Source organism: Octopus sinensis, linkage group LG26 (assembly GCF_006345805.1).
Source record: "Octopus sinensis linkage group LG26, ASM634580v1, whole genome shotgun sequence".
Classification (NCBI taxonomy): domain Eukaryota; kingdom Metazoa; phylum Mollusca; class Cephalopoda; order Octopoda; family Octopodidae; genus Octopus; species Octopus sinensis.
In genome coordinates, this window is record NC_043022.1 from 1,279,536 (window position 1) to 1,292,077 (window position 12,542).

Sequence of the window (12,542 nt, forward strand, 5' to 3'; positions counted from 1 at the left end):
TTAACGAATTAAAAGAGATGGATAGGTTTTCATTCAAAATTTGACCTTTACACAGCAAAAACTTAAAAAGCCGCAATGACACAAACGATTTAATGAATGAAATGCGGGGGAAGAAGCTTCCATAATACCCAGGTTTGCTGCCCGCATCACTCAGATTTGCTCACCCCGAATAAAAATGGGGATAATCGCACTAGAATAGATAGAAAGCAGCTTTTAAATAACACTCATACATTTTATATATTTATTCTTCTGCCGGAATGCGGCCTCCGAGGATTCAAAGAGCAATTTATAATCGACCCTGGGTACTTCATGATATCCATCAATCATTTGAAAAAAATACGTAGAAAGAACGACACAACAGCAGTTTTAGATTAAACTGAATAGATGGGATGGACACGGATGGAAACTATAGGCAACAACGACTTAGTCGTTATACTCGTAGTATCCCTCCACCTAAAACGTGATGGTCACTACTGGAACGCCATTTGATCATTAACGCTGCTTTAATCAGAGCCGAGAGAATACGAGCGAACGCGAGTGCGCCACAGAGCGGTTGCTGGGAAATGCTAAACACAGCAGCCAAATCTCTTCTGCTGTCTTTGAAACAAGGAATGGCTTATTGGGATGTGGCTAAACAACAACGATATCGATTTAAAACAAGTCTCATGGAATTGACTGAGCAGCAGATTCGATGTATATATTATTAGTGGGAAGGAAATGGAAGGAAACAGTGGGATTAATAATAGTAATAATGGCAGTCTGAGATTACACATCATGTCTAAATAACTGGACTGGTAAAAATGCCTGCCTTTGAGCTTTGCTTTAGAGGTGTCTGTTGTACAGATTTTATTCAGGTTCGGGGCCAAACAATACGGTATCGACTACTAAAAACTATATAAGCCGAAGAAAACGACTGCTGAGCAGCAGTAATAATGTCTGTGGTGGGTTTGCATGAAGGAAGATGTTGGTGACTAAATAATGGTAATATTGTAGAGTAAGCAACATGGCGTCGTGTTCAGTAGATTCTAGAACTTTAGGTGGGAGGGGGGGGGGAAGCATTACCGATATTTCTTTCTTTCTTAAAACCGACGACGGCAGCGTATTTCGAAGGTACATAACATTTGTATAATGAAATAATTGAATATTTCTATGTCTATTAAAACGATAGAAATGTATTTAAGCAAAAAAAAATTGATACGAAAAAAGAAAAAAAATCTAATTACAAAGAGTTAATTTCATTAGAATTCAAGTCATCAGGACATGGAAACGGTTTTAGAATTTCTTTTTGGCATATAATGTAAGATATTCTAGCGATAAAATATCTTTCTACTACATAATTTTCAAAACGCGCTATATATAGCTTGACCTATGACCAAAAGGTTTCCAGTCGTAACCACACCGCCTCTCTTCATTTCAGAAACGAAGGACATTATTCAATGATAGATCGGGATGATATTTGATTGCTAATTAACTAGAGGGAGCAGACATATGCGAAGATGTTCCAAACGTGGCCACCCTGTCACTTTATAAAAGTGTACTCAATGAATTTAGCTATTTCTAGCATTCCCTAATAACTACGTAGACGCAATTATTCGCAAGCATGCACACACACACACACACACGTATACGGCATAACTACACTTTGGTGCCCCACGGATTTTCTTTATAGTACAGGTTTTTAAATGAAAATTCGCAGAGATGACCTTTCGAGAGTGTAAATTCCGATCGTGTTATAACATTAAGACAATATTTTGGATAAGTTTCGGACCACTCTACTACCAGGCCCCTGTTCCGACTGTGATCTTCAAACCACTTAAATACATTAAAAAAAATGCACGTTTCACTAAGTTACTAAGAAACAAAAGCCAAGAAAGGACACCAAATTGTTGTCTATTATAGAATCAGTCCCCTTTTCCGCATCTATGATGGAAGAACTAATAGTTATAAGAAATAACGGCACATTTTCACCCAACATCCATTATCATCAAACCATGAAAAAAGAGAAGGGAAGAAATGGGGAAACTACGTGGTCACACGACGACCAGCTAGAAATAGGCGCCAAAATTATCTTTAGACCACACCCTAAGTTTCAGGAGACGATCGTTAAGATACTGGATTGATTAATCACGGTTAATTGAATAAATTGCCGGTTGTTAATTATGTATGTGTATAGCCATTGTACAATGCTAATTACAATTTACTTTTTAATACGATTCCTATTCCATTTTATCAAACAGTCAGAAGATGGAGAGGCTGCGGCAGCTTCGCATCGTCTCTCGCCAGACAATGACGGTTGGCGCGCAAGAACCAATGAGGAGGCTTCTGTGTGTCACTAAACCAAGCTAGAAACAACAGTCCACATCGCACCTCATATGACATCCTGCAGTCGAGGAATAACGGGAAAATTACGTCATGGTAGTTACAGTAGCAAATATATATATTGACAATGAGGAAGGGAAGGTCACTGGAATGTCTCATGATCATGATGTTTAACCCTAGGTCGGCTTTGGAACTTGACCAGAGGTTAAACAAGCAATGGTTGGATGCGGTGATAGTTTTGGAAGCACCATACTAATGTGATTTTCACCTTTCCTTAATTTAAATACCTGAAAGACCATTTCATAACGGTACATTTTCTGAAACAAGCCATTTTAGCAATTTAATCCCCATGAAAGGCACACAAAGGGCTGTTACAAGATGCATGTTTTAATAATACGTATTGTGTATTTTACATATGTTCACAATATGTAGACACGCATAAACACACCTATATCATACGCCAAGATATATATATACATACACACTTATTTGAAGCTAGGCATTATATCTACATTAGGAACTGCATAGAAACCATGCCAAAACTGATTGACACATCGAAGCACGATGCAATCCACCTTCTCAGAACCGCTTAACTCTTGCCAGCATGGGAAGTGGACATATATGTAACTATTATCTATGTAAATGCATATACATCGATTCAAAAACATGTATATACATTGCTACATTGGCAGCCATTTGTACTCGCAAGAAGAATGCAAACGCTGCGATAAAAAGTCACGTGTCTCACGAATGTAGTTTGCTCAGACATGGAACTCGAGTTGTTGCCTTTACAAAGACTATTCGAATATCCAAAGGTTTAAATATTACACCAGCCACACACACAAACAATGGAAGCAGCTCACATTAGGCTTTGCTCTTTTGAAATCTCATCTAAAATAAAACACTGACGCAGAAGAAAATAAGTGGCGAAGCCTCGTGGGTGTAAGCTAGTTGTGGTGGATTCGTTGGTGCTGCTGGGAGACTGACATTAAAACTGATAGATGTGACTATAAGTAATTGCCCTGATGCGTGCGTGTAAGAAAGATGAGGCTTTTCAAAATTAATTACAAGCGTTTTTGCACTCTTATCCTGATTGACTTTTTCCAGTTTACCATGAAGTAAAAGGGAGGCGTCATCAATGATCTTAGTTTAGCTGAAATATTGTGAATTCTTTCTTTTTAACTATTTCATCCATCTTGGGAGACGGTTATGATAGGAAAAATTTACCGGAATAGAAAGAGCGAAAGCAGAAAAAAACTATAGAAGCAAAAGAATTATTCAATTCGTTGCTCTTGCTCCCTTTTTTTAGGAGGTAAAAGATAGCTATTCAGAAAGTCACACAAGATTACCCCACAAAATGGTTTAAACAGAATTTAAGGTGTTAAACTGGGCGACGTTTTACTTGGACCACACAAAAAACTGATCGATGATTCGATGCAAATATCATCGCAAGGTACCTTTGCCAACGATTGCACAATTCACCAGCATAAAAGAAAGAACAAGACCAGAAATCTGGAGGTGGGTAATCGATCATATCGACCACAATACATGACTGGCACTTTAAATTTTATAGAAGTTATAACAAAATCAAAGCTGACACCGGCAGGGTTTGAACCCAGAATCTCAAGAGAGCCGGCCGAAATATCTCAGACGTTCTAACCACTTTACCAATCCATTCATGAAATAACAGTAGTTTCTAATTTTGGGCAAAAAGACCAGCAATTTTGAAGTGTTTGAAATAATGGTAATAAATAAGAAAACAAGTATGTTTTTTTTTTAAATTCAAAACATTTATTTTCTTTTTAACCGATAGATAGCAGCTGACAATTACTCGACTATGTAAGGTATTTTATATGTGTGTGTGTATGGTGTGTGTGTGTGTGTGGAACAACTTAACGGACGAGACTTAGTTGTTGGATGTGGCCCATCAATGTAAGGCAATTCCTGTGGAATTAGAGTCGGAAATTAATGAGCCTAAAACATTAAACCTCGGATATGAGTTTTTTTAAGCCCCCCCCCCCCGGATACCGTAGATTACTATTTAGGAAGGAAAAAAGAACTTGACCACTTCCAGCAATTTATCCGATTCTACTTGAAAATATTTCCAGAGTGTTTTTAGCAATTTGGAGATGAGGATTCTCCAAAAATGTTAAACTTTAAGGAATAAAGATCTTAAATTACTTTAGAATCACGATATATATATATATATATATACATACATACATGTCCTTAGAGACTCCTGGTATTTTAATTTCCGACTCTATTCTCCATGAACGCCTATTCATATAGAATGGAGAGGGGGAGAGAGGGAGAAAGGGAAGTTTAAAGAGCAATTGACAGAGTTTGTGAAAAATAGTCTTTGGTTTCAAGTTTGAGGTAATTTTTTTTTGATTACAAACTAAATAGGGAAAATATAAAATATTGCAAAGTAATGAAATGGAGGGGAGGGGAAAAAATAATAATAATAAAGGTCAAGATATTTACTTAAAGAAGTGAATAATACATTTGTTGTAAAAAGAAATTTTAAAGCATTTCGACCATTTAAAGGCGAATGATTTGGTTTATACAGAAATTTGAGAGAACAAGACAAAAAAAAAAAGTAACTGTGTGCTTTCATGACCGAAATGTTAGGTTTTTCTTCTTTTGAATGTATTTTAATATTAACTTAGCCATTTTTCACAGATGCTTTCAGCAGCAGTAAAGTGTCTTTTTAGGAATAAAAGGGAAAAATATGGTGGGATTCTCTTCTTCCTTGTTACCTTTTGTTTTTGTTAATAATGAAGTCTCTTAGTTAAAAAAAAAGAAAGAAAGAAAAAAGGACAATTTTGTTTTAGGAAGGAAACCGGTAAGTTGAAAGTGGGGAAGTCAAGTGGATGCATTTAGACAATTATAGTTTCATTCACTTCTAGGATGTGATTTATTATATAGGACAGGATTATTGTAATTGGAGCTAATTGCTTTGATTCTGCAAACCTACTTAAATGTATTGTAAGTAAAAAGCAAGCGGCATATTCTTGTTTTAATGTCAGAAAAAGTAGAAATATTGGTTGTTTAATTAAAAACATGAGGCATGTGTGTGTTGGTTTTTTTTTCCTTTTTCTATATCCATTTTATTCAAAGGCGTCACAGCATTTTTGGGGCATATTTTTTTTCTTTTTGGTTTCCTTACAGAAATAAAAAAAAAAAAAACATATTTCGAAAAAGAAATAGTTTAGATTTTTTTTTTAATGCTCAGTAAAGAAAAGAAAAAAACATTAAGGCATATTTAAATTGAAAATTAAAATAAGAAAATATAATAATAGAGCGATTACAGAAAAGAGAGAAGAGAAGAGAGAGTCTGGTATGTTTGTGTTCTTTTTTCTTTTGGTTCAGAAATAATCAAAGAAAAAGAAAAGGAAGTTTATAAAGCAGACCCACCACCAACTATTTAACTACCACATGCAAACCTGCCCGGGTATATTTTTGGTTTAGGAACAACAAAAAGGGTCTCCTCTTCGTTTAGACATGGCCTTTTACTATGTAAAATGTATTTTGTGTTTGTATGAAGTGTTTTAAATTGGAAAAAGTACCTGCAAGGAAGGAAGAACAGAAGGAGTCCGTGTATATATATATATATGGTATATATTCCACATACACGTCAATTAGAGGCCAGAGTACCTGCAAGGAAGGAGGGTAGGTAGATAGCTAGGCATGTAGGTATATAATGAATATTTAACATATATATATATTGACCCATTGAAGGTTTAGTGTTGACCGGAAAAGTTCTTACCGTAGTAGCAAGAATAATAAAGTAGCAAGAGTACAAGAGCTGAAGAATCCTTTCTTTGGAACGGATTTTATTTATTTTTTTTTTTTGAAGGTATTTTTTTTAATGTATTTTTTCCATTTCTTGCTCCTTTAATCAGAATCAGAGTTCATTAATTACATCGTTTTTCAGAACATTTCCTTTTCTTTTCTTTTTCAAAAAATTCCTCATTTATTCGTTCTGAAGTTTGATGACAGAAGAAAAATATAATATATATATATAATATATATATATAACACACACACATATATATATATATATATATATATATATGTATATTTTCGCATTAAGTTCCTTCCAGTGGATGTTGTATTTCTTGCGGCTAGGTCCAATTAAGGAGAGAAAGAGGAAACCAAAATGTGGTGGAGGAGGTCCGAGCAGTTTAAGCTTTGTGGATGATGGAAAAAGAAAACAAAATTAAAATATTAAACTAATATGTAATTAATACATATATATCTTTATATAGATATAGGGTGTTATTCCTTTTTACACAATTAATCATGTTCGAACCTGATGCCAAACGGAATGAATGAATGCGTCGTCATTTTTGGGTAAAAAAAAAATTTTTTTTCCTTTTTTTTTGTTTCCATGATCCTTGGTTCAATTCTTCTGGAAGTATTTTTTTTTTTGTATTTCCACATTTGTAGCAAAATTTTCTTTTTAGATATTTTTTGTTCTTTCTTTTTTTTTTTATTTGTCATTACTAAACTGGGAAAGTGTTCGTGTTTTTTTTATTGTCTTAAGTAGAAGAAGATAGGGCAATCCGATCGCTCACAGATGCGTAAAACTAATTAATAATATATTAAAGAGCTAACAAGCACTAATTGGAGAAAAAGAACAAAAATAAAAGGGGGGGGAGAAAAAAAAAAGCCGGTCGGTGGTCGAAGAAAAAGGCCCTTGTTAATAACTTTTATATATGTGTCATTCCTTGTGTGCCTTAAACATTTATTTGGGGGTCATTTCGCCACTAAAGAAACACAGATGGAGTTAAGATGACCAATTAATTGTTCGCTAATTAAGTATTAAGGGAAAAAAAAAATAGCGAACAACTATTCCTCCCACTGCATACCTATGCAATTTATATGTATAGGTAGGTAATTAAGGGAGTGGGGGAAAAAAAAAAGGGGCCATTGCTGTAAATACATATAAATAATGATGTACAATTTGGAAGCTGTGGAAGAAACCCATTTTGAAATGTCTTTTTTTCTTTTTTATTTCGCAGGCGTGGGAAGATCTTGATGATGGGGGGGGGGAAGTCTCTTGAATTCTGTAGAACTGTGCTAGACATAGAATAATATATATTTACCATTCCCTGCTCCCACCCTGGGTCTAATTGCGTCTAAACTTGCAAGGTGAAAAGTTTATATATATTTATATAATTATTGTATATATATATGTGTATAAGTAATTAATTAGCTTAATTTGGCTGGCGTGGTTGGTTGGTTGGTTGGCTGTGAAGTTATTGGGAGAAAAATTAGAAAACATTTTTTCTTTTTTTTGTTGTTCTTGTTTCAATTGTTTTAACCCCTTTTTTTGATTTTTTTTTTTGAAGTAATATGTAATATATATATTATCAGACAGCATTCATCATTATTATTTTTATCTTCTTCGGTCATATCACGATCCTTTTCTTAAAACAAACGATAGAAAGATAGATAGAACAGGAGAGGAGAGGAGGGTGGTGGGTATGGGTGGTTGGGCGGGTGGGTACGAGAGAAAGGAAGGAAGGAAGGAGAGAAAAAAATTTTTGGTTTCAAGAGATAAAGAAAGGGTGGGTGGGGTGGGGATGGGGAGAGAGAGGGGGGATATATAATAATAAAACAAAAAAAAAAAATCAAAATCAAATCAATAGTCACAGTGTTCTAGATGGGACATCGTTTTATGCAGCGCTTCGTTGACTTTTCCGGTCGAGCCACCTTCCTTACAGTGAGCAACGATGATCGACTTCTCCGACCATTGAATACTCAAGCTACCTTGTCCACCTTTTTTGCAGAATAAAAATCTGTCGTCCTTTCGTATGAAATTGTATTTCTCACCGCACATTGTAACTCCAGTGCTTGACAAAGTATCGTTCTGTTGATCGTTTATAGAACTGGCAAATTTTGAAGCTTCTTCGGGTGAAATATTCAACACATTATCCTGGCTGGTCGTCCAAATCGTACCGTCTCGGCCTAAAATACATCCTTTGTCGCAGTCCCCACAACTTTTCTGAATAGTTTTTACATAATCATTCCAGCTCGCCATCTTTGGTTATTATATCTATGAATTATTATTATTGAATATTTGGTATTATTTTTTGGCACCCCTGGATTGAGGTAGGTAGGTGGTGATATCGACAAGAAAATCTGTTTTTCCCACAGGAGGTACAAGACTATCACTCTTGCTTGTTTGCCGGGGGTTATTAGACATATATCTCCCTCAGTAGGATATTTCTATATATATATATTTATATATATATCCACTGTATATAAGCTTTATCATGCAATACGCCACACAGCCTATACGGTTGCCAGCAGAGATCTGAGACTGAGCGACTCTCGCAGCTGGCCTTTATATATACTCATACACATACATACGTATACACACATCAACACATAACCATACACACATTCACACACACACGGTGGCACAAGTGTACACGCACGCTCAAATCGTCCAATCAGAGAAGAGATAAACAGGAAACTGGTTGTGTCCCTTCACCCCTTTTTATTGCATTTTTCATCCATAAGATGTCGCGAGTGGCAGCCTCCTCATCCTTCCATTGTTTTATCAACAGACATCTTCACTCAGATGTATGACGTCACCAATAACGTGATCTTTCTTCTTCAGTGTTAAGTCTTCCTCCGCCCCCCCACACCCGGTTAATTTATTCATTTCTTCTCCTTCCTCTCTTTTATCTTTGTCTCTCTCTCTTTGGCACAGATTTTTTTCTATATTTTATTTAATAGCCATTCCACAGCATCACACTCACATATAACATACACACACATTTATATATCTATATGTGTGTGTGTTATATATGTGTTTTATATATATATATATATATATATATGTGTGTTATATATGTGTTATATATATATATATATGTGTGTGTGTATATATATATATATGTGTGTGTGTTATTGTGTTATATATATATATGTGTGTGTGTGTTATTGTGTTATATATATATATATATATATATATATAACCACATATACAACACAAACATATTGAACATACATATATGTATAACACACAGACACACATGTTCAACAAACGAAATAAGTATTAGAAATTAGTGACGACATTAAACTAAAGGGATATGATAGTAATTTTTAATTAACAAAACTAAATTAGGGTGGTATTTATTTAGAACAATATATAATTAAATATATATAAATATACATTATATGTAATATGATGATGATATACATATATATATTATGTGTGTATATATATATACATATATATATATATGTGTGTGTGTGTATATACATATATACCTACATACATACATGTATAGAAGCCGGTTTGTATTTCTGTTCATCATGCAACATGTAAAATAATTAAACTGCGGTGTCTTTAAAGGGGAAATCCGTGTATTGCAGTGAACAGTATATAAAGCCTTGCAATTTAGTGACATGACATTAAATACCACCCAAAATAAAATCATAATAAACTAATAAATGTTATTAATTAGTAAAGCAATTAAGATGCTGTTTGTTTGGAGCCCTGACACATCAGACATATCAAGCCGTGACCATCCCGTCTTTGACATCCAAAGTGTCCTTACTTTGTAAGATATATATAATATACATTTATATTTTTGGTTTTCAAGACGGTAGTGTAGAGCAGTGATGATTAACCTGCGGCCCGCGGGACTTTCTAAATGGCACGCTTAACGGAAATGTACAGTAATGCGACCCGGCTGATGACGAACCATGTCTGATGCGGCCCGCTTCTCGAAAAAGATTTGCCTATGTCTGATGTAAAGGATGGTTAGAAGGAAACCCGGTTGCTATTTCTAGCAGAACGAGTTACCACATTAAGGTCTTCCTCGATACACATCTTAACATTACATTCATTTATAGATTTCTTTTCGATTTTCGATTAACGTCGGTAAAGTACAGGATTACCGAAGAATTTAAATTGCAATTCTAAAATGACAGACATTTTTCTGCAGCTTAATTATGATAAGACTTGTTCTTAATGCAGTGGGAAAGAAAGAAGGCTTTCGGTTACTTATTGTGGGTGTTAGTGTATAAAACTTTCAACTATTAATTCTATATGGATCGGTTATTCATTTTAACGATCTATTTTAACTATTTTGTCTTTATTCACCTCCCCACAATTTTTTCTACGAAATATGGAATACATACATACATTCATTTAATCACACACACATAGACATATATATATATACACATACATATATGTATATTCACACATGTATATGCATATATATATATATATATATATATATAATATATATATATATATATTATATATATATATATATATATATATACATCAGTTTAATGAACTGGAAAATGCCTAAATAGTGCTGCCTTATCGTAGATGTGTCTCATTTAACAAGCTCAAAAGTCTTGAAGTATTTTTCTTTACTAATATTAACAACCATAGAATAAAAGAAAAGGAAAAATAAAAGATTAATTGGGGAATATTTAAAATTCTACATTTAACAATCTCTATTTTCGGACTTTTTAAATTGTCAGTTAATTTGAGATTAATATTTAATAGTAATTTAGTAATTGTTCAGTTGTGGTAAACAAATCTATGATTAAGGATATTCCATCCGTCTTTTGTATGTCCAAAACTAACTATTATTAATCGATATGCCTGTCCTTCCTTTCTTTTTTGAGACGAAATGGCGAGTTTAGAGGGAGATTTGACTGCTATGTCTAGCAAACAGTTGGAGCAACCACGTGCAGGCTCCGTCGTTGTCTTGAAGATAACGGTTTAATCTTTCTATAATGGAACATCAGAAGAAATATATAGGGTTATTTGGGGGTAGAATAGGATGATAGAAATGGCTTAGGAACCAAAGGGTACCTAATTACATATGATTCTTCACGTTTCCGCTCTGAGGTGATTTCCGATTCTACCACCTCAGATGGCGGTCGGCACTGAATCATTTTTTGTATGGTTGCTCCCAGGTTGAAATTATTTATCTTATGTTTGGTTGAGACGAATGACACCTATCTGTTCCTAATTCTTACTCGTTGTTCCATACTATGTTCGCTAAAAAAAGGAAGAACGAAAGAAATCTTCGAGATCTATTGGAAGAAGTAGACAGGAGGATGCCAAATTTCGTTCCTCTCTTCTTTGGTTCCATGTGACAATTCTTCTTATTAATTAATAAGAGACGGGGAAATTTAACATTCTATCATTTCGTTGATTTCTTTAGTAAAAGACACAAATTTCGAAGAAAAACTTTGGATATTAAGGCAATCTTTTGTTTCTCAAAAGAAAAAACAAGCAAAGATGTTGAAGCGCTTTTTTTTACATTTACTGCCACTCCCCTTACTTTGGTTGCTTTCGCCGACCAAAGTACAACAGGAAATTTTGTTGAGAAACTTAAAGGCGATCTTACGTTCTTCTGGTCCCAACGAAAACAGAAAATAAGAAAAAGAAAAGAAAAGAGAAGTCTGTTTATTTGTGTGTCACAATCATTTTTTTTTTTAATAATCAAGAATTTGGTAAAATAACTTTATTAATTATCTGGTATAGCAAAAATTGTTAGAATATTTACTTAAAACATGAAGACTTTCAAACAGAATGTATGTATTTTTTTTTAACACAGAACCAGGACTGATTTCAGACGGGCTGACTCCAGTTATCATCATCATCATCATTGACATTTTTTCATGTCCATCTTCCATACTGACCAGGGCTGGACAGTTTTAGAGGACCCAAGGCATTCAAGGACTGCATCATGTTTGAATATCTACTTTGGCATGGTTTATAGGGCTCAATGCCTTTCCTAATGCCAACCATTTAATAGAGCAAGGGTCAGTGAACTGGGGTGGAAATTACATAAAATGTCCCATGTTATGACAGAAATCTTTTCTTCTGGCAACCCTGCATTTGTCCAATGTAACAGACATGTTTAGGGGACATTTTTGGATGTCAACTGCTGTGAAGGTTCTCAAAACTGCACTCACAAGGCTTTGGTCGGCCAGAGACTATAGTAGAAGGTGCCACGCAGTGGGACTGAACCCGGAACCATGTGGTTGGTAAGCAAGCTACTTACCACACAGCCACTCCTGTGCCTATTTATATTAGGAATTTTATTAAACAACATCATTTAAATATTTTGGTGTGTTATACTTGCTTTTTGTCCCCTTTTCAGCTTGGTCCTTTTATCAGTCTCTTTTGCTGAATTGCTAAGTTATGGGACCATAAGCACAAAAAC

The 12,542-nt window shown here is 34.6% G+C and overlaps 1 protein-coding gene across 1 annotated transcript; it reads right to left on the bottom strand.

Moving 5' to 3' along the window:
* Positions 1–7,969: 7,969 nt before the first annotated feature.
* LOC115224657 (profilin-like) lies at positions 7,970–8,368 on the bottom strand. Its single transcript, XM_029795515.1, has one exon. It carries the CDS (start codon positions 8,366–8,368, stop codon positions 7,970–7,972), a length of 399 nt encoding a protein of 132 aa, XP_029651375.1.
* Between the last annotated feature and the right edge of the window lie 4,174 nt (positions 8,369–12,542).